We start from the raw sequence: 21,844 nt of genomic DNA, 5'->3' as shown, positions 1-21,844 counted from the left end.
TGGAGGGGCGTGAGGTCCAGGGGACCTGGTTGAAAGGTGGGGGGGTGGGGGGTCACCCACGTTGGGCAGGATGTCCTTTCTCTGTGGACGTCTCATTGTACACAGTGAGAGGATGGGGTAAGTGGGAGTCAGAACATAGAACATTACAGCACAGTACAGTGCAGGCCCTTCGGCCCACAATGTTGTGCCATCCCTCTGATTGACTAAGATCAATCTTACCTTTTTCTCCCATATTGTCATCCATTTTTCAATCATCTGCGTGCCTATCAAAGAGTATCTGAAATGTCCCTAATGTATGTGGGGGGGGGTGGTGGAGATACATCTCTACCAAAGGAGGTGTAAGGCGCTCCTTCCCTCCGCTAGCCTGCAGGTCACCCTTAGGCAAGGTGTAGTACCTGCTTAGCCCCCGATCAGGGTCATGTGAAGCCATGGGAGCAGGTGGTGGATGGTCGTATGAGCAGCCGGTGCAGATCACAAATCCTGGTTATGTGACCACTGACACCAGGCTGACAATCTCTGAAGAGTATTGATAATGGCTGGGGTCACCCGTCTTGTAAAGACACACTGCCCAGAAGAAGGCAATGGCAAACCACTTTATAGAAAGATTTGCCAAGAACAGTCACGGTCATGGAAAGGCCACGATTGCCCACATCATTTGACACAACACATAAGGAACACTGGGCAAAAGGGCTGAAGAACGTGGCCCTCTGAGACTGGGATAATTCCTCAATAAGGACTAGTCAGGATGACTGTATTGCAGCTGGACATGAAGGCGGGGTCGGGCCCGAGGACCCGAGGACTCTCCACTCCTGACAATCTGTGCCTCAACACCTCAGTTCTGCTGGCTGGGGTGGGGGTGGGGGGGGGGGTTGGTTTGGCGGAGCCAGAGGGGATTACAGAGGTGGGGAGGGATCGTGCGAGACAGAGAGGGGTGTAGGAACTGCAGTGGATTACAGCAATAGAGAGAGGTTTGCGAGGTGTGTGGAGAAGGGAGGAAGTTACAGTCGTAGCTGGGGTGTAATATCCACAGGCCGTCACTGGTGTGGATCAGAGAGGAAAGCCGAACGGGATTACAGGGATGGGGAGGGTTGCAGAGGGTGGGTGTTGTAGGGATGAGGACGGGTGTAGAAACTACAGGGAGTTACAGGGGCATCTAGGGAAGGGGCAGTGGGGAGAGGACTCACTCTCTTCTGCTTGGACCAGGGCCTGGGGAAGGGTCACAGCCACTGCTGCCCCGAGCAAATGGTCAGCAGGCGCGACCAGGAGGACGGAGTGATGGAGAAACTGCAGAATGGAGAAGTGCGCCTGATGCCGTGTGGCCACAGCGAGGAGAGCGAACGACAGAGCCTGGCGGACGGGGCGCCGGTGGTCTCGAGGGCACTGTCCGTGCAGGTCAGTGTGGGCACAGGAAGCGGTGAAAGGTCTGCATCTACACGGCTGGGGGCAGTGACCTGGTACTGGGGAGGGTAGCTGGGGGCAGTGACCTGGTACTGGGGAGGGTAGCTGGGGGCAGTGACCTGGTACTGGGGAGGGTAGCTGGGGGCAGTGACCTGGTACTGGGGAGGGTAGCTGGGGGCAGTGACCTGGTACTGGGGAGGGTAGCTGGGGGCAGTGACCTGGTACTGGGGAGGGTAGCTGGGGGCAGTGACCTGGTACTGGGGAGGGTAGCTGGGGGCAGTGACCTGGTACTGGGGAGGGTAGCTGGGGGCAGTGACCTGGTACTGGGGAGGGTAGCTGGGGGCAGTGACCTGGTTCTGGGGAGGGTAGCTGGGGGCAGTGACCTGGTACTGGGGAGGGTAGCTGGGGGCAGTGACCTGGTACTGGGGAGGGTAGCTGGGGGCAGTGACCTGGTACTGGGGAGGGTAGCTGGGGGCAGATGGGAAATGGTTGTTCCCACCCTGGTGTCACCCTGTCTATCCTCACGCGCTCCAGTCTGGTGAGATACAGGTCCAGTGAAATACTGCAGCCCCATTGGATGTACAGACAACACACAGACGTTGATTGGAGCCAGGTTGATCGGGGGAAGTTTATTGCGTCACGCACCAGCGTTCCTCCCTCTACAAACGCAGGATCTCGCGGTGGCCAGCCACTTCAGTTCCCATTCCCAGTCCGACAAGTCACCCCTCTACTGCCGCGATGAGCCCGCTCTCAGGGCAGCGCAGTGGTTAGCGCAACGCCTTACAGTACCGGTGACCCGGGTTCAACTCCCGCCACTGCCTGTGACCGCGTGCTCCGGTTTCCTCCCACAGTCCGGAGACATCGGTTGGTAGGTTACTTGGTCACTGTGATTAGGAGAGGGTTAAATCGAGGGCTGCTGGATGTCATGGCTCCAAGAGCTAGGAGGGCCTGTTCCATGCTGTACCTCAATAAATAAAACACAATACATGAAGCAACACCTCATATTCTGTCTGCATCGCCTCCAACCTGACCGCATGAACATCGATTCTCCATCTTCCGGTAATATCCGCCCCCCTCCCTCATCTCTCGTACTCCATTCCTCACTCTGGCTCCCCTCTCCCCCCCCCCCCTCGCCTTCTCCTCACTGCCTATCACCTCTCTCTGGAACCCCTCCTCCTTCCCTATCTCCCGTGGTCCACTCTCCTCTCCTATCAGATTACTCCTTCTTCAGCCCTTTTCCTCTTCAACCTATCACTTCCCCGATCTTTACTTCATCCCCTTCGATCCCCACTCACCTGGTCTCACCGATCACCTGCCACCGTCTCCTCCCCTTCCCCCCACCTTTTATTCTGGAACCTGCCAAGGGGCAAGTGTGGAGGGGCAGGGTGAAGTGAGGAGGGGGCAGGGTGAAGTGGGAGGAGTGGGCAGGATGAAGAGGGAGAAGTGGGCAGGATGAAGAGGGAGGAGTGGACAGGGTGAAGTGGGGATGTGGCAGGGTGAAGTGGGAGGAGTGGGCAGGGTGAAGTGGGAGGAGTGGGCAGGGTGAAGAGGGAGGAGTGGGCAGGGTGAAGTGGGAGGAGTGGGCAGGGTGAAGAGGGAGGAGTGGGCAGGGTGAAGTGGGAGGAGTGGGCAGGGTGAAGTGGGAGGAGTGGACAGGGTGAAGTGGGGATGGGGCAGGGTGAAGTGGGAGGAGTGGGCAGGATGAAGAGGGAGAAGTGGGCAGGATGAAGAGGGAGAAGTGGGCAGGGTGAAGTGGGAGGAGTGGGCAGGGTGAAGAGGGAGGAGTGGGCAGGGTGAAGTGGGAGGAGTGGGCAGGGTGAAGTGGGAGGAGTGGGCAGGGTGAAGAGGGAGGAGTGGGCAGGGTGAAGTGGGAGGAGTGGACAGGGTGAAGTGGGGATGGGGCAGGGTGAAGTGGGAGGAGTGGGCAGGATGAAGGAGAAGTGGGCAGGATGAAGAGGGAGAAGTGGGCAGGATGAAGAGGGAGAAGTGGGCAGGGTGAAGTGGAAGGAGTGGGCAGGGTGAAGAGGGAGGAGTGGGCAGGATGAAGTGGGAGGAGTGGACAGGGTGAAGTGGGGATGGGGCAGGGTGAAGTGGGAGGAGTGGGCAGGGTGAAGTGGGAGGAGGGGGCAGGGTGAAGTGGGAGGAGTGGGCAGGATGAAGTGGGGGTGGAGGGGGCAGGATGAAGTGGGAGGAGTGGACAGGGTGAAGAGGGAGAAGTGGGCAGGGTGAAGTGGGAGGAGTGGGCAGGGTGAAGAGGGAGGAGTGGGCAGGGTGAAGTGGGAGGAGTGGGCAGGGTGAAGTGGGAGGAGTGGGCAGGGTGAAGAGGGAGGAGTGGGCAGGGTGAAGTGGGAGGAGTGGACAGGGTGAAGTGGGGATGGGGCAGGGTGAAGTGGGAGGAGTGGGCAGGATGAAGGAGAAGTGGGCAGGATGAAGAGGGAGAAGTGGGCAGGATGAAGAGGGAGAAGTGGGCAGGGTGAAGTGGAAGGAGTGGGCAGGGTGAAGAGGGAGGAGTGGGCAGGATGAAGTGGGAGGAGTGGACAGGGTGAAGTGGGGATGGGGCAGGGTGAAGTGGGAGGAGTGGGCAGGGTGAAGTGGGAGGAGGGGGCAGGGTGAAGTGGGAGGAGTGGGCAGGATGAAGTGGGGGTGGAGGGGGCAGGATGAAGTGGGGGTGGAGGGGGCAGGGTGAAGTGGGAGGAGTGGGCAGGGTGAAGTGGGGAGGGGGCAGGGTGAAGAGGGAGGAGTGGGCAGGATGAAGTGGGGGTGGAGGGGGCAGGGTGAAGAGGGAGGAGTGGGCAGGATGAAGTGGGGGTGGAGGGGGCAGGGTGAAGAGGGAGGAGTGGGCAGGATGAAGTGGGGGTGGAGGGGGCAGGGTGAAGTGGGGAGTGGGCAGGATGAAGTGGGGGTGGAGGGGGCAGGGTGAAGTGGGGAGTGGGCAGGGTGAAGAGGGAGGAGTGGGCAGGGTGAAGTGGGGGTGGAGGGGGCAGGGTGAAGTGGGGAGGGGGCAGGGTGATGTGGGGGTGGAGGGGGCAGGGTGAAGTGGGAGGAGTGGGCAGGATGAAGTGGGGGTGGAGGGGGCAGGGTGAAGAGGGAGGAGTGGGCAGGGTGAAGTGGGGAGTGGGCAAGGTGAAGAGGGAGGAGTGGGCAGGATGAAGTGGGGGTGGAGGGGGCAGCGGGGGAGACCGGAGTGGGCAGGGTGAAGAGGGGAGTGGGCAGGGTGAAGAGGGGAGTGGGCAGGGTGAAGTGGGAGGAGTGGGCATGGTGAAGAGGGAGGAGTGGGCAGGGTGAAGTGGGAGGAGTGGGCAGGGTGAAGTGGGAGGAGTGGGCAGGGTGAAGTGGGGATGGGGCAGGGTGAAGTGGGAGGAGTGGGCAGGGTGAAGTGGGAGGAGTGGGCAGGATGAAGTGGGGGTGGAGGGGGCAGGGTGAAGTGGGGGTGGAGGGGCAGGGTGAAGTGGGAGGAGTGGGCAGGGTGAAGTGGGGAGTGGGCAGGGTGAAGTGGGGGTGGAGGGGGCAGGGTGAAGTGGGAGGAGTGGGCAGGGTGAAGTGGGGAGTGGGCAGGATGAAGTGGGGGTGCAGGGGGCAGGGTGAAGTGGGGGTGGAGGGGGCAGGGTGAAGTGGGGAGTGGGCAGGGTGAAGTGGGGAGTGGGCAGGGTGAAGTGGGGGTGGAGTGGGCAGGGTGAAGTGGGGAGTGGGCAGGGTGAAGTGGGAGGAGTGGGCAGGATGAAGTGGGAGGAGTGGGCAGGGTGAAGTGGGGAGTGGGCAGGGTGAAGTGGGGGTGGAGGGGGCAGCGGGGGAGACCGGAGTGGGCAGGATGAAGTGGGGAGTGGGCAGGGTGAAGTGGGGAGTGGGCAGGATGAAGTGGGAGGAGTGGGCAGGGTGAAGTGGGGATGGGGCAGGGTGAAGTGGGAGGAGTGGGCAGGGTGAAGTGGGGAGTGGGCAGGGTGAAGTGGGAGGAGTGGGCAGGGTGAAGTGAGAGGAGTGGGCAGGATGAAGTGGGGAGTGGGCAGGGTGAAGTGGGGGTGGAGGGGGCAGGGTGAAGTGGGGAGTGGGCAGGGTGAAGAGGGAGGAGTGGGCAGGGTGAAGTGGGAGGAGTGGGCAGGGTGAAGTGGGGATGGGGCAGGGTGAAGAGGGAGGAGTGGGCAGGGTGAAGTGGGAGGAGTGGGCAGGGTGAAGTGGGGATGGGGCAGGGTGAAGTGGGAGGAGTGGGCAGGGTGAAGTGGGGAGTGGGCAGGGTGAAGTGGGAGGAGTGGGCAGGGTGAAGTGAGAGGAGTGGGCAGGATGAAGTGGGGAGTGGGCAGGGTGAAGTGGGGGTGGAGGGGGCAGCAGGGGAGACCGGAGTGGATTGGGGAAACGTGACCACGGCCTGTGTTGCCCACAGGAGCTGCAGCGTAGCAACTGTTACTGGCTGAAGGGGAGCCGGTACTCGGACATCGGCACGCTGGCCTGGATGATCACCCTCAGTGACGGGCTGCACAACTTCATCGACGGCCTGGCCATCGGAGCCTCCTTCACCGTCTCCGTCTTCCAGGGCATCAGCACCTCTGTCGCTATCTTGTGCGAGGAATTCCCCCACGAGCTCGGTGAGTGGGCTGGGGCAGAGACAGGGGAGTAGGTGACAGAGACACCGAGAGCCAGAAGGGAGGGGTGTGGGGCATGGAGGGGGTATGGAGACGGGGAGGTGAGTGGGGGATTGAGGGCGTATGGGGACGGGGAGGGGTGTGGGGCATGGAGGGGGTATGGAGACGGGGAGGTGTGTGGGGGATTGAGGCGGGGAGGGGTGTGGGGCATGGAGACGGGGAGGTGTGTGGGGGATTGAGGGGGTACGGAGACGGGGAGGTGTGTGGGGGATTGAGGGGGTACGGGGATGGGGAGGGGTGTGGGGCATGGAGACGGGGAGGTGTGTGGGGGATTGAGGGGGTACGGAGATGGGGAGGTGTGTGGAGGATTGAGGGGGTACGGGGAGGGGTGTGGGGCATGGAGACGGGGAGGTGTGAGGGGGATTGAGGGCGTATGGGGACGGGGAGGTGTTTGGGGGATTGAGGGGGTACGGCGACGGGGAGGGGTGGTGCAATGGAGGGGGGACGGGGAGGGGTGTGGGGGATGGAGGGGGTACTGAGACAGGGAGGGGTGTAGGTCAGGGGGGTTATGGAGACGGAGGGGTGCAGGGCAGGGATTGTGGAGACTGGGATGGGTGGTGCAATGGAGGGGGTTACAGGGACAGGGAGGGGTGTAGGACAGGGGGGGTTGTGGAGGCAGGGAGGGGTAGTGTGATGGAGTGGGTAACAAGGGTAAACCAGAAGATTTTAAATTTAGGGGTTATATTGTTTCAACATGATGAGGCTTTTGGTTGATATGTCACATCTTGGGGTCGTTGTGAGTTTGTCCTCCCCTCTGCCCACCCCTATTTCACCTTCCCCTCAGCTCTCCCCCATCCTCCCTCCTTCCCATCACATCATCCTCACCCCTCCCCTCTCCTCCACCCTCCATTCTGAACTGCCCTTCCCTCCCAGTCCCTCACTTCCCGCCACCCACACCCCTCTCCTATTCTCCCTCCTACCCTCAACCCCTGATCCTGTGGGTCCCACCCTCTCTCCTGTCCAATCTCTCACACACTGGGCCCCCCCCCCCTCACCGTCTCTCCTTTGCTCCCCCACAGGGGACTTTGTGATCCTGCTGAATGCCGGGATGAGCCTACAACAGGCCCTCTTCTTCAACTTCCTGTCGGCCTGCTGCTGCTACGTCGGCCTGGCCTTCGGCATCCTGGCCGGCAGCCACTTCTCTCCCAACTGGATCTTCGCTCTGGCCGGCGGAATGTTCCTCTACATCGCCCTGGCAGACATGGTGAGTTCCGGCGGCCTCGACTTCCAGCCGAGGCACGACCTGGGCTGAACAGAAGCGGGGTCAGGGGTTGTACAGAGGGAGGGAGAGAGGATTCGGGGATCATACAGAGGGACAGACAGACATACATATTGATCCCGAGAGAAATTGGGTTTCGTTATAACCGCACCAACCAAGAATAGTGTAGAAATGTAGCAATATAAAACCATAAATAATTAAAATAATAATAAGTAAATAATGCCAAGTGGAAATTAGTCCAGGACCAGCCTATTGGCACAGGGTGTCTGACACTCTGAGGGAGGAGTTGTAAAGTTTGATGGCCACAGGCAGGAATGACTTCCTATGACGCTCAGTGTTGCATCTCGGTGGAATGAGTCTCTGGCTGAATGTACTCCTGTGCCTAACCAGTACATTATGGAGTGGATGGGAGTCATTGTCCAAGATGGCATGCAACTTGGACAGCATCCTCTTTTCAGACACCACCGTCAGAGAGTCCAGTTCCACCCCCACAACATCACTGGCCTTACGAATGAGTTTGTTGATTCTGTTGGTGTCTGCTACCCTCAGCCTGCTGCCCCAGCACACAACAGCAAACATGATAGCACTGGCCACCACAGACTCGTAGAACATCCTCAGCATCGTCTGGCAGAAGGAGAGAGGAGTGGAATGGGCTGCTGGCAACGGTGGTGGAGGCAGATACGATAGGGTCTTTTAAGAGACTTCTGGACAGGTACATGGAGCTTAGAAAATAGAGGGCTATGGGTAACCCTAGGTAGTTCTAAGGGAAGGACATGTTTGGCACAGCTTGTGGGCCAAAGGACCTGTATTGTGCTGTAGGTTTTCTGTGTTTCTGTGAGTCAGGTCATACAAAGGAGAGTACAAATGGTTTATTATCTCTGACAAATTACATTGATTTTTTGTTTTGCTATAATATACGATGAGGGAGGCCTCTGGTGGTCAGGATCAACCATGGGTGTTGTGCGTCAGATGTCTATGTGATACCCAAGCCAGGGCAGTCTGATATGGAGAGCGAGCTGTTGCCCGTGTAGCAGGCTCCCCCTCTCCAGGCAGCTGATAAATCCAAAGGAACGGCAGAGACTGGTACAGTTTGGCACCAGTGGTGTCACAGTCAGTGTTGTAGTCGACGTCGGACTGCCTCAGGGACTCCAGCTCTGGTTTACTCCCCATGAGTGGGTGTAGCTGCAAGGCAGCAGAGGTTTGGGATCAGACGTGCCCCATCTGCCCTAAGAGACTGGTTTTAAGGTGCCTGTAACCCGCCCTAACCCCTTCTCTTGTCAGTGAAATGGTTCCACTGGGCGCAGTAACTATGCCACCTGTGAAGGCCGGGGCTAGATTGGGTTGTCACCTCCTGGCCTTGGGGGGGGTAGTAACAGCTGCACTATTTGAGGAGCACGCCATTGGGAGCATCCCAATTACCAGCCCTGGTTATGACAACCTTAGGGAACTAAATCTACAGTATAGGAAATAAATAGGTAATGCAAAAATAGTGAGGTAGGTACATGGGTTCATTGTGTGGAAATTGGGTGGTGGTGGTGGTGAAGGAGCTGTTCCTAAAACATTCTTCAGGCTCCTGTACCGTGTTGAGAAGAGGGCATTCCTGAATGGTGAGGTCCTTAATTATGCCTTTTTGAGGCACTGCTTTATGAAGTCGTCCTGGATGGTGGGGTGTCTGGTGCCCATGATTTCACATGGGCCGGAAGGTAGTTCACACAGACCACCAGGTGATTCACTGAGGCCTGAGTCTATTCCAGCATATCCGTGAGGTTTACGGTCCCAGCACAATGCGAGTTGCTGGGTCTGTGCTCACATTTGCACAGATCTGGGCAACGGAGAGACTGAGCCTTTGAACTGTCTGTCTCCACAGTTTCCTGAGATGAACGAAGTCAGCAAAGAAGAGAATGGAGAGGAGTCCACCTCGCTGGTTGTGTTTGTGATACAGAACGCCGGCCTACTCACCGGCTTTTCCATAATGCTGCTTCTCACCATGTACTCGGGATCCATCCAGATCGGCTAAGTGACTGACAGGCCCTCGAGGGGGTCACTCGGAGCAGGACTCCAAGCACAGAGAAGACTGCTATTGAGACCCCGGCTGTCCAACACTGTCACAGCCCAGGTGGCTTCACATTCGGACGACAGCTCTTTGCGAATTCTGTCATTACGCCGGTTAGGAACAAACTCATTCCAACTTGCTGACAGCTCCACAGGTCGACAAGGTGGAGATTTCCTAACCGGTGATCTGCATTTCCTTGTCCAAGCAAACATTCCAGTCTATGACTGGTGAAGTTCATACATATTCAATATAAGCACAATAGGGGTAGAGGCATGGGGGGGGGGGGGCAGTGTGGTTAGAGATGAGTGTGGCTCCTAGCTTACACAGCCTTGCCTTGTCTTCAGCCTGCCCCCATTTCTGACCTTACCAAGGGTCTTTTAACCCATCTGCTGCTGGGTTTCTCCACGTGGTCATGGAGGAAGCGACAGGGAGAGGAGCCTCAGTCAGACCTGGTCCTTCTCGGGCTTACGAGCCTGTCCCTGGACCAGGAGCTGCTCACCAAACGTCCAGGCCGGACCCTGGGAGCATGAGTAGGAGGGGCAGCTGGAAAGAGTGGATGTGCAAAGGGCGATTCCAATTCATTTATTTACCACAAAGACATTGAAACGCGCAGTGAAGGAGGCTGCTTGCATTAGCGACACAAGCTGGTGGGCAGCCCGCAAGGGTTGTTGCACATTCCTACACCAACATACCCAGCAGCACAACACCGAACACAACAAGCAACAGAACAACATCAAAGCGAGCCCCTTTCCTCTCTCCCGCTCACCCACGTGAGCAGACCTCCAACCTCTACACCTCCGGCCTCTGGTCTCCAGTGGGCTCACATGCTCAAGGACATTAGGCCCCTGAATTTCCCACTGGGCCTCAACTTCCAATCGTCCTTCAGGCTTCACTCTTTGGTTTCGAACCCAGCACTCATCGTTAGCGATCTTTGGGTATTCATGGGGGCAGCAAGGGCATTAATGGGGGGGGGGAATCGGCTTTTCTTGGAGTACAGAAGAATGGGAGAACCTGGAAGTGTTTGAAGTACAAGACAACTATAGGGGGAGATTTAGGAAAGCTGCACTCCAGAGAGAGGAGTGGATGTGTTTGGAGGGTGGGTTGAGGAGTGTAGATTGTGAGACTGTTCCTCATCCTGACCCCTGTCTGGGATTGGTGCTGAAGTTGATAGTTGGTGTTCTTCCCTCATCCCTCTCTCTCCTCCCTCATTCCTTCTCTACCCCCTTTGTCCCTCCCTCGCTCCTCCCTTACCCCCTTGTTCCTCCCTGTGCATCCTTCGTTCACTTCCCTTACCTCTCACTCCTCTCCTACCCTCCCTGAATCCTCCCCTGCTCCCCACTCCTCTGTCATCCCTCCCTCACCCTTACCCCCTTCATCCCCCGCTCCTTTCCAGTCCCTCCCTCCCTCCTCCCACCTCTCACTGACTCCCCTCCCCCTTACATTAGATGTGATTGTATCTGTTCTCTATTTCCTGGGTCAGAGGGAGTCAGTGTCAACAGTTTACACAACAAATCCGTGACCACCCCCCTAACCTCCTTCCATTCACTGCGTGGAAAAGTTTTGCCCCATGTCAGAGTCACTTTTGGATCTCTTGCTGATTACCTTCATCCATTGTCCTTTCTGACACTCTCCGCAACCCTCTGTCCACATCACCTGGTCTTTCCAGGATTTTGCACCCCTCTCTCAGGACCCCCACCCTCCTCAGTCTCCTTGTCTCTTCCCCCCCCCCCCACACCCAAGGCCAACCTTAGCTCCTCTGGACTAACCACATAATCACCGTTCCCTTATCACTGGAATCAGTTTTGAAAAAGGATTTCCAACCTGAAATGTTAGCTCCGTCTATCCACAGACACTACCTGATGTGTTTGCAGGTGGCATTTCCTGCCCCCTGGAGGCAGGACAGCGCCACTGTCGCTGGGAGGCCGCCATTACAGTGTGACATTTTGGATTTAGGAATGCACCTTTAAATGAATGATGGCGTCACTGGCACATCCAATCCTTCTCTCTGACTCATTCCCTCCGAACCTTGCAGACCACAGCTCCTTGTGTGAATCAGCTTGGCCACAGGAGTTGGTGAGAATGCTCGGACTGATGCATCCTTATTCTCTTCCTGGGGCTGTGTCACTGTGGAAAACAGTATGTGCCCTGGGGAGTTCTGCACACAAGCCATTGAGGTTAAGGTAACGATTAGCTTTACTTATCGCATGTACATCAAAATAGACAGTGAAGTGCATTTGTATCAACAACTGACATAATCCAAAGATGCACTCGTCACAATTCCGCCACCAAAGAGCGTACTAACATCTCAGTAACCCTTCCCGTGCATCTTTGGAATGCGGGAGGAAACTAGTGCACTCGGGGGGAAGCTACGCAGTCATGGGGAGCACATACAAACTCCTTGCGGACAGCAGCAGGAATTGAACTGAGGCACAATAGCATTTTGCTACCATACCCCCTCTTAGTAGTGATGCAGTGATGTGTAGAAAGACGGCAGCTATTGCAACATATTTATATGTTGTTCCTTGTTGTAGTTGATAGTCCAAATATACAGGTTAGTGATATTTGATTCAAAGATATCAGGGTCTATTGTGCAATATATTTGATATAAAGAACTGATGCTGGGTGTAAGTTTTATAAAGAGATTGCACAACCTCTTGTGTACAGAGGGTGTGAGACATTATGTACAGAAGGTGTGGGCTATATTGTTGGCTGAGTCTGAGGGTGGTGGGTGTGATATTACAGTGTATCTGGCAGTGAGTGTTTACAGGTGGTATGAGGTAAAGGTTTTCTGCTTTTCCATGAAGGTTTAAACCAAAAGCTGGTTGTCTTTGTCCAGTCCCTCTATCTGAAACCTGGTGCAAAGATTTCCACAGTCCATTGGCCTGAACTAAACTGGGCTGAAGATGTGGACTTCCCGGTTGTATCCCCATTAAAGACTAGCTTTATCTGTAACGTGTACGTTGACACACACAGTGAAATGTATCATTTGCAACAACAATCAACAGAGCCTGAGGTTGCCTGCAAATGTCACCACACTTCCAGCACCAACGTAACATGCCCATAAACTTCCTAAACCTTTCTTGCACATCTTTCAAATGTGGGAGCAAACCTGACAGACAGCGTTGGGAATTGAACCTGGGACGTTGGTGCTGTGATAGTGTTACACTACAGTACTAACCCTCAGTCTGAGGACTGGAAGTCTGACAGAGATTAACCAGCTTTGACCCAGCTATACAGTTGTAGTGGAATATCTCAGTGAAGCCAACAAGTATTACAACAACGTGCTAGATGCTGATGATGTAATTTTTAAAGTAATTTATCAAAACCTATTTATCACTTTTCTGAAACACTAGTTCCAGGGTCTGTGGGATTCGAACCCAGTGCCAATGAAGAGGTGTGATGTCACTGATCCAGCACGGGAGGATTTCCAGGACACTTGCTCGTCGCAAGAGGTTTGGTGGAATTCTCCGACCCTGCACCTCAGTCACTGGCACTTGGGATGAACCCATCTTCATCAGTCTGAAAGCTCAACCCAGTTGGCTGTAAGAACCTTGGGTCTGATTACAGGGATTCTTTGTGTTTATAGTGTGTGCTGTGCGTTCTGAAAGACATACCAAATTAATACACACCATGCTGGCGATGGAGTGGGTATTAGAATATGCATTGTAGAATGCTAGGGTAGAAATTTAAATAAAGTTCAGCTGAATTCTGACTGAAGTCTTTGAATCGTGGACCCCGAATGGCCTGAGAGACCTGTGTCTGCTCTCCCGTTATTTTTCCACAGCTCCGCAGTTTTCTCCTTTCTGAGTATTTCTCTAAATTCCTGTGAGTTCCGCTTTGACCTCGCTTTCTGCAGCCGCCTTTCTTCTCATCTGATGTGCCAGCACGTAAGCACCATAAAAAAGAAATAGCGCCTCTACTTTCTTAGAGCTCTGCCTAGATTCGGCATGTCACCAGAAACTTAGACAGACTTCGAACGATGCGCAGTGGACAATATCCTGACTGGCCTAGTATGGAAACATCGATGGCCAGGAATGGAGAAGCCTACAGAAGGTAATGGACACAGCCCAGTCCGTCACAGGCAAAGCGCTCCCCATCATGGAGCGTTGCCACAAGAAAGCATCGTGTATGTTCAAACATTCATCCATTCCACCCTGGGTAGGCCCGAAACATCAGCTGTAAAACTCCTCCACAGCTGCAGAGTTCCTAATGACAATTCAATGTTTGCTGCTGGAGCAACTTTAAGCTGAAAGGACAAGGCCACACGCTGATTCTCCTGCAGCTCTTAAGGATTTCAGCCTGAACTAGTGTGTGAATCTCGGAGCCTGGCCGTGTCCTCTCACTCTAGGTCAGTAAGTGGAAGATGAAAATCACAAAACAGAGAGAGAAAATTAGAACAGAACATGGTGGAAACGCTCTGCAGGTCAGGAAACATCTGTGCAGAGAAAAGCAGGAAAAGACCACAAAACGACACACAAAATTGCTGGAAGAACTCAGCAGGCCGGGCAGCGTCCATGGAAAAGAGTAAAAGGTCAACGTTTTGGGCCAAGATCCTTCATCAGGACTGGAAAAAAGGATGAGGAATCAGAACAAGAAAATAGGGGGAGGGGAGGAAGAACCACAAGGGGAAAGGTGAAACTGGGGGCAGGGGTGAAATAAACAGCTGGGAAGTTTATTGGTGAAGGGGATACAGGCCTAGAGAAGGGGGAATCTGATAGGATAGGACAGAAGGTCATGGAAGAAATGAAGGGGGCGGGGGGAGTACAAGAGGGAGGTGATGGATAGGTAAGGTGAGAGGGAAATGGGAATGATGAAGGAGATGGGGTGAGGGTAGATGTGCATGAAATGGAAGAGATGAGGTTGAGGGCAGCGTTGATGGAGGAGTAAGGAAAGCCCCTTTGAAGGAGGAGGACATTTCCTTAGTTCTCATCCTGAGAGCAGATGCGGCGGAGACAGAAGAATTGAGAGAAGGGAATGGCGTTTTTACAAGAAACTGGGTGGGAAGAGGTATAGCCCAGGTAGCTGTGAGATTCAGTGGGTTTATAATAAATAAGATGGAGAGGTCGAGAAGGGGGAGGGAGGTGTCAGAACTGGACCACCAATGCAGTTGTTGATGTAGCATAGGAAAGGTTAGGGAGTGATAGCGGTGTAGGCTTGGAACATGGACAGTTCCACGTGGCTAAGCAACAGGCAGACACGGCTGGGGCCCTTGCGAGTGCCATGGTTCCAAAGGACTGGAAATATCACTCCACCCTTCTGAAAGTGAGGGAGGCAGAAGGAAGGAAATTATAGGCCAGTTAGCCTGATCTCAATTGTTGGGAAGGTGTTAAGAGTCCATTGTTAGGATGAGGTTTCAGTGTACTTGGAGGCACATGATAAAATAGGCCAAGATCAGCACCGTTTCATCAAGGGAAAATCTTGCCTGACAAATTTGTTGGAATTCTTTGAGAAAATAAGAAGCAGGATAGAAAAGGAGAATCGATGGATGTTGTGTCCTTGGATTTTCAGAAGGCCTTCGATAAGGTACCACACATGAGGCTGCTTAGCAAGATAAGAACACATGGTATTACAGGAAAGTTACTAACATGGATAGAGTTGCAGGGGCCAGAAATGGCTGATTGGCAGGAGGCAAAGAGTGGGAACAAAAGGAGCTTTTCAGAATGGCTGCCAGTGACCAATGGTGTTCCACAGGGGCAGGTGTTGGCCTCATTTCTTACGTTGTATGTTGATGATTTAATCGATGACTCTGCGGACAAGTTTGTGGATGATATGAAGTTAGGTGGAGGGATAGGTAGTGTTGAAGCAGGGAGACTTGGGCAGATTAGAAGAATGGGCAAAGTGGCAGATGGAAGTCATGCACTTTGGTAGAAGCAATAAAGCATAGACTGTTCTCTAAATGGAGGAAATTCAAAAATCCAGGGTGCAAAGTGACTTGGGAGACCTCATGAAGCGGTGGCTAATTGGCAGGAAGCAAAGAGTGGGAATAAAGAGAACCTTTTCTGGTTGGCTGCTGGTGACTAGTGGTGTTCCACAGGGGGCTGTGTTGGAATGGATTCCTTTCATGGTACAGTATATGTCAATAACTTGAATGATGGAATTGATGTCTTTGTTGCTAAGTTTGCAGACAATATGAGGATTGGTGAGGGGCAGGTAGTTTTGAGGAAGTAGAGGGGCTGCATCAGGACTTAGATGAGGAGAATGGGCAAAGAAATAGATGGAATACAGTGTCAGGAAATATACGGTCATGCACTTTGGTAGAAGAAAATTGAAGGGTTGACTATTTTCTAAATGGAGAGAAAATACAATAACTGAGGTACGAAGGGATTTGGGAGAGCTTCTGCAGGATTCCCTAAAGGTTAACTTGCAGGTTGAGTCTGTGGTGAGGAAGGCAAATGTGATGTTAGCATTCATCTCAAGAGGACTAAAATATAAAAGCAAGGATGTAATGCTGAGGCTTTATAAGGCATTGGTGAGGCCTCGGGCCTTTATCTAAGAAAGGATGTGCTGATATTGGAGAGGTTTCAGAGGAGTTCACGAGAATGGTCCTGGGAATGAAAGGGTTATTGTATGAGGAGTGTTTGGTGGCTCTGGGCCTGTACTCGCCTGAACGCAGAAGAATGGGGGTGGGGGGAGAATCTCATTGAAACCTACCGAATGTTGAAAGGCCTACATAGTGTGGATGTTTTCTGTAGTGGGGGAGTCTGGGACTAGGGGGACATTCGTTTAGAATGGAGATCAAGAAGAATTTCTTTAGCTAGATGGTGGAATTAATTTTCACAGGCAGCTGTGGAGGCCAAGTCATTGGGTGTGTTTAAAGTGGAGAGTGATAGGGTCTTGATTAGTCAGGGCATGAAAGATTACAGGGAAACGACAGGAGAATGGAGTTGGGAGGGAAATGAATCATGGAGCAGACTCAATGGCCTAATTCTGCCCCTATGTCTTATGGTCTTTGAACACCCCCCCCCCCCCCCCCCCCATCACCAGGCAGGATGTAGCGTAGCGTTAGGATAAAGACTGTTAGGATGTGGAACAGCATCTTCCTCCAGACCACAAGACGACTGAACTCCCTGACGCCACCCAGGTCTCATCACGGATGAAGCCCCAGTAGTGTTATACTGTTTACTTTTTAACGTGTGACATAAATTCACCTTATTATTTGTTAATTTATTTATGTTAATATTACTCTGTGTATTGTGTGAGTTATACATACTGTCCAGAGGAACGACGTTTCATTTGGCGGTGATCATGTGTACGGTTGAATGATGGTAAATTGAATTTCATTGGGTCCAGTACTGCTGTGTGTTGCCCAAGGGCCGACCAAAAGTCTTGAATGACAACTGTCCAGTGGCCCTGACCTCACACATCATGAAAACCCTAAGCCTGGCTCACCTCAGACCCCTGGTCAGATCAGCCCTCGATCCCCTGCAGTTTGCCTACCAGCAGCACATTGGAGTTGACGATGCTGTCATCTACCTGCTAAAGAGAGCCTACTCCCATTTGAATAAGCAGGGCAGCACTGTTTGATTTCTCAAGTGCCTTCAGTACCATACAGCTTTCATTGCTGGGGCTTCCACTGTCTCCTGGATAATGGACTACCTGACTGGCAGACCACAGTTTGTGCAGCTTCAGAGCCGTGTGTCAGACGTGGCTATAAGCAGCACTGGTGCCCCACAGGGGACTGTACTGGCTCCCTTCCTGTTTACCCTGTACACCTCGGACTTTAGATACCACACTGAGTTATGTCATCTGCAGAAATTCTCTGATGACTCAGCAATAGTTGGGTGTATAAGGGGAGCATGGAAGGATGAATACAGGGCCCTGGTGGAGGACTTCATCAAATAGTGTAAGCTGAGTTATCTGCAGCTCAACACCAGTAAGACAAAGGAGATGGTGATGGACTTTAGGAAGACCCAGCCTGCACTGCTCCCTGTTACTATTGATAGTGAGGACGTGGATGTGATGAGGTCCTACAAGCACCTGGATGACAGACTTGAGTGGAGCATCATCCAGAGGCTGTGTACAAGAAGGGCCAGAGTCGCTCCTATTTCCTGAGGAGACTGAGGTCCTTTGGAGTGTGCAGGCCTCTCCCTCACACGTTCTATCAGTCTGTTGTCGCCAATACAGTCTTCTATGCGGTGGTGTGCTGGGGCAATGGCATCAATCTGAGTGATGCCAACAGGCTGAATAAACTGATTGGAAAGGCTGGCCTCCTCTTGTTAGACTGTTTGTGGTAACTTATTTTTTATTCTTTCTTCTTTTCGAATATTTGTATATCTGTGCACTTGTAATGCTACTGTGTCACTGCAATTTCCTTTGGGATCAATACATTATCTATCTATCTATCTACTAGTAACTCTGACTGGGTTTCCTAAACAATAAACCATTGATTTGCTGACTGTTGGTACATTTGTGGATTGTTGTCCCCTTACCTATGAAGCCCTTGGTTGCGAGATTATTATCACAGACATGCATTTTTTTGATACCACAACAGAGGCTGATTGTTACACCCATACACTGCTCTCCACAACCAGCCTCTTTCATGCAGAAGGGAAGGCTGTTGTGAATTTTGCATTGTTAACAGTGGTAACAATTAATTTAGCTGATATAGAGGATGAAAGAAGTATATTTAGGTTTAGGAAAAAAAGATCTGACAGGGCTCTTGAGAGTTATAAGGTAGCCAGAAAGGAGCATTAGAAGAGACTTCAGGGAGATTAAATAAGATGAGCTTTATTTGTCACGTACAGCAAAACATCGAAACATACAGTGGAATGCGTAGTTCACATCAAATCGGTGAGGATGTGCTGGCGGCAGCCCACAAGTGTCTCCACGCTTCCTGTGGCAACAGAGCCTGTCCACAACTTACTGACCCTATCCCGGAGGAAACCCGCAAGATCACAGGGAGAACGTCAAACCTCCTTACAGACAGCGGCAGAATTTCAGCTCCCACTGTAACCCTTTACACTGATCACTACACTACCGTGCATGAGAAGGTCTTGGGGAGTAGGATTTGGAAAAACCCCAAGGGAATGTTCTAGAGTGAGAGTAGGACTAATCAGGGAATCACACACCTGGAGTCAGAGAGGCAGGGGAGATCCTTAATAAATTCTTTGCTTCAGTATTCACCAATGAGAGGGACAATTGTGGGGTCAGTGTAGGACAGGCTGAATTGCTGGAACATGCCACCATTAAGAAAGAACATGTGCTGGAACCTCTGACAGGTAAGCCCCAGGGCAGGGTAACCCTTAGTTACAGCAGGAAGCGAGGCAAAAGATTGCTGCCCCTTTGGTAATCTTACTGACCACAGGAATTGTCGGAAGGTGGCAAATGTTATCCCTTTGTTCAAGAAAGGTAATAGGGATAATCTTGGTGTTGTGATTGTGATCAAAGTCTCCAGAGAGAGATTGAATTGTGGATATGGAAGTCTTTACTAATCACAACAGCAGGCATTCTTATGGAGACCCTCTTGGTAGGGTCCCCTGAACTGAAAGTACATCACGATCTTATATCCTTAAGTTAAAAGATACACAACAGTAGGCATTTCACTACAAATTCAATCTTTACAATGTCCTTGTTTTCTTTAATACTTTGGGTTGATAAGTGGTTCCTTTGTATTTACAGTCGAAGCACATTGTGCTTCATAAGACACTGCTGAAGGTTCAAACATCTTTCTGGGAGAAATGAATTTACACAAATATTCCAAAATCTTCTGACGTCAGAAAGACAGATGTCCAACTATTGAAAGAGCTATGTGATAGTATCAGTCTGGTCTGCAAGTTTCCTTGAACTTGTTTACAGTGGTACAAGTTTCTTAAACTCATTACTCAAATCTTTAATAGATGCAAGCCAATTAACACAACCCCATTGTCTTAATAATAAACATGAGAAATTCTGCACAAATTCTCTAGAGCAGCACACAAAATGTTAGAGGAACTCAAGATGTCATGCAGCATCTGTGGGAATGAAAAACAGTTGACATTTTGGGTCTTCTTCTGGACCGAAAAGGAAGGGGGCCAGAATAAAAAGTTGGGGGAGGAGAAGGAGGCTATCTGGAAGATGACAGGTGAAGCCAAGTGGGTTGGAAAGATAAAGGGCTGGAGTAATCTAAGAAGAGAGGAGAGTAGACCATTTGGCTGATGCATATGCAAATATCTCATGTAAACGATATCTCTTAGTCTGTGCTACCTATAGAATATTGTTTATTTGCAAAGGTGTGCTTTTAATTTAAACTTACTGCTTGTAATTTGCATCCCAGGCTGAGTACTCCAGATGTGCATGGCACAACTGGGAAGTGTGTTTGTAGACATTTTTAATCTCTCCCTCTCTCTCTGTGTAGTGTGGCCTTCTGCTTCAAAACGTCCACCATTATCCCTGTACCCAAAAAGACCAAGGTAACATGGCTGAAGGACTGGCGTCCTGTTGCACTCACACTTATAATAAGGAAATGCTTTGAGAGGTTGGCCAAGGATTACATCTGCAGCTTGCTACCACCCACACTGGACCCCTACAATTCACTTACCAACAGATGATGCAATAGCCATAGCTCTACACACCGTCCTTACACATCTGGAGAAGAGAAATACTTATGTGAGAATGCTGTTCTTGGACTACAGTATTCAACACCAAAATTCCCTCCAGATTCGACAAGAAGCTCATTTGGTCTTCAACCCAAAGTATTAAAGAAAACAAGGCCATTGTAAAGATTGAATTGGTCACCGAATTATAGGAAAGATATCAATAAATTAGAGAGAGTGCAGAGACGATTTACTAGGATGTTACCTGGGTTTCAGCACTTAAGTTACAGAGAAAGGTTGAACAAGTTAGGTCTCTATTCATTGGAGCGTAGAAGGTTGAGGGGGGATTTGATCGAGGTATTTAAAATGTTGAGAGGGATAGATAGAGTTGACGTGAATAGGCTGTTTCCATTGAGAGTAGGGGAGATTCAAACGAGAGGACATGATTTGAGAGTTAGGGGGCAAAAGTTTAAGGGAAACACGAGGGGGTATTTCTTTACTCAGTGATAGCTGTGTGGAATGAGCTTCCTGTAGAAGTAGTAGAGGCCAGTTCAGTTGTGTCATTTAAGGTAAAATTGGATAGGTATATGGACAGGAAAGGAGTGGAGGGTTATGGGCTGAGTGCGGGTAGGTGGGACTAGGTGAGATTAAGAGTTCGGCACGGACTAGGAGGGCCGGAATGGCCTGTTTCCGTGCTGTGATTGTTATATGGTTTTATGGTAAATGCCTACTGTTATCTTTTAACTTAAGGATATAAGATCGTGATGTACTTTCAGTTCAGGGGACCCTACCGAGAGGGTCTCCATAAGAGTGCCTGCTGTTGTGATTAGTAAAGACTTCCATATCCACAATCCAATCTTGGTCTTAGTCTTCACCCTGCCTTATGTAGCTGGATCCTGGACTTCCTGTCAGATCGCTGGCAGGTGGTAAGAGTGGGCTCCCTCACCTCTGACCCTCAACACAGGTGCCCCTCAGGGCTGTGTACTAAACCCCCTCCTTAATTCTCTGTGTTGCCACCCACAGCTCCAATCTGCTAATTATATTTGCTGATGATACCACACTGATTGGCCTAATCTCAAACAATAATGAGGCAACCTATAGAGAAGAACTCATCACCCTGACACAGTGGTGTCAAGAAAACAACCTCTCTCTCAATATCCGTATTGCAAAAACAAAGGAGCTGGTTGTGGACTACAGGAGGAATGGAGACTTGCTAACCCCTATTGACATCAATGGATCTGGGGTTGAGAGGGTGAACAGCTTTAAGTTCCTCAGCATCCACATCACCAAGGATCTCACGTGGTCTGTACACACTGGCTGTGTGTTGAAAAAGGCACAACAGAACCCCTTTCACCTCAGATGGTTGAAGAAGTTTGGTATGGGCCCCCAAATCCTAAGAAGTTTCTACAGGAGCACAATTGGCTGGCTGCATCACTGCCTGGTAAGGAAACTATACTTCCCTCAGTCGAAGGATTCTGAGAGTGGTGTGGACAGCCCAGTGCATCTGTAGATGTGAACTTCCCACTATTCAGGACATTTACAAAGAAAGTGTGTAAAAAGGGCCCGAAGGATCATTGGAAACCCGAGTCACCCCAACCACAAACTGTTCCAGCTGCTACCATCTGGGAAACGGTACCGCAGCATAAAAGCCAGGACCAACAGGCTCCGGGACAGCTTCTTCCACCAGGCCATCAGACTGATTAATTCATGCTGACGCCACTGTATTTCTGTTATATTGATTGTCCTGTTGTACATACTATTTATTAATGTACCATAAATTGCACATTGCACATTTAGACGGAGACATAACGTAAAGATTTTACTCATGTATGTGAAGGAGTACGTAATAAAGTCCAATTCAATTAAGGACCATAGACTAGTTCCTGTTTGAATTAATATCTGCTATATTCACACCACTCCAGAATACTCCCTCACATTTGGGAATTATAGATTAGCAAGCTTTACATCAGTGGTGGTCAGATCGTTGGAGAGGATTCTTAAGACAAGATTTACAAGCATTTGGAGAGGC

General features: G+C 51.6%; 1 protein-coding gene across 3 annotated transcripts in view; it reads left to right on the top strand.

The window, feature by feature from the left end:
• Positions 1 to 10,081, top strand: part of slc39a14 (solute carrier family 39 member 14) — a 53,227-nt gene extending 43,146 nt beyond the window's left edge. For all 3 annotated transcript variants that reach the window (XM_073061711.1, XM_073061727.1, XM_073061720.1), the window contains exons 7-10: positions 1,204 to 1,392; positions 5,774 to 5,975; positions 7,052 to 7,236; positions 9,119 to 10,081. In XM_073061711.1, coding sequence (XP_072917812.1) covers positions 1,204 to 1,392; positions 5,774 to 5,975; positions 7,052 to 7,236; positions 9,119 to 9,268 — 726 coding nt within the window. In that variant the 3' untranslated portion in view covers positions 9,269 to 10,081. The remainder of the gene's footprint in view (positions 1 to 1,203; positions 1,393 to 5,773; positions 5,976 to 7,051; positions 7,237 to 9,118) is intronic.
• Positions 10,082 to 21,844: the final 11,763 nt, after the last annotated feature.

The sequence above is a fragment of the Hemitrygon akajei genome, chromosome 1, assembly GCF_048418815.1.
Source record: "Hemitrygon akajei chromosome 1, sHemAka1.3, whole genome shotgun sequence".
NCBI lineage: Eukaryota > Metazoa > Chordata > Chondrichthyes > Myliobatiformes > Dasyatidae > Hemitrygon > Hemitrygon akajei.
Note: the sequence above shows the minus strand (reverse complement) of the source record. Positions and strands in the feature narration are given on the sequence as shown.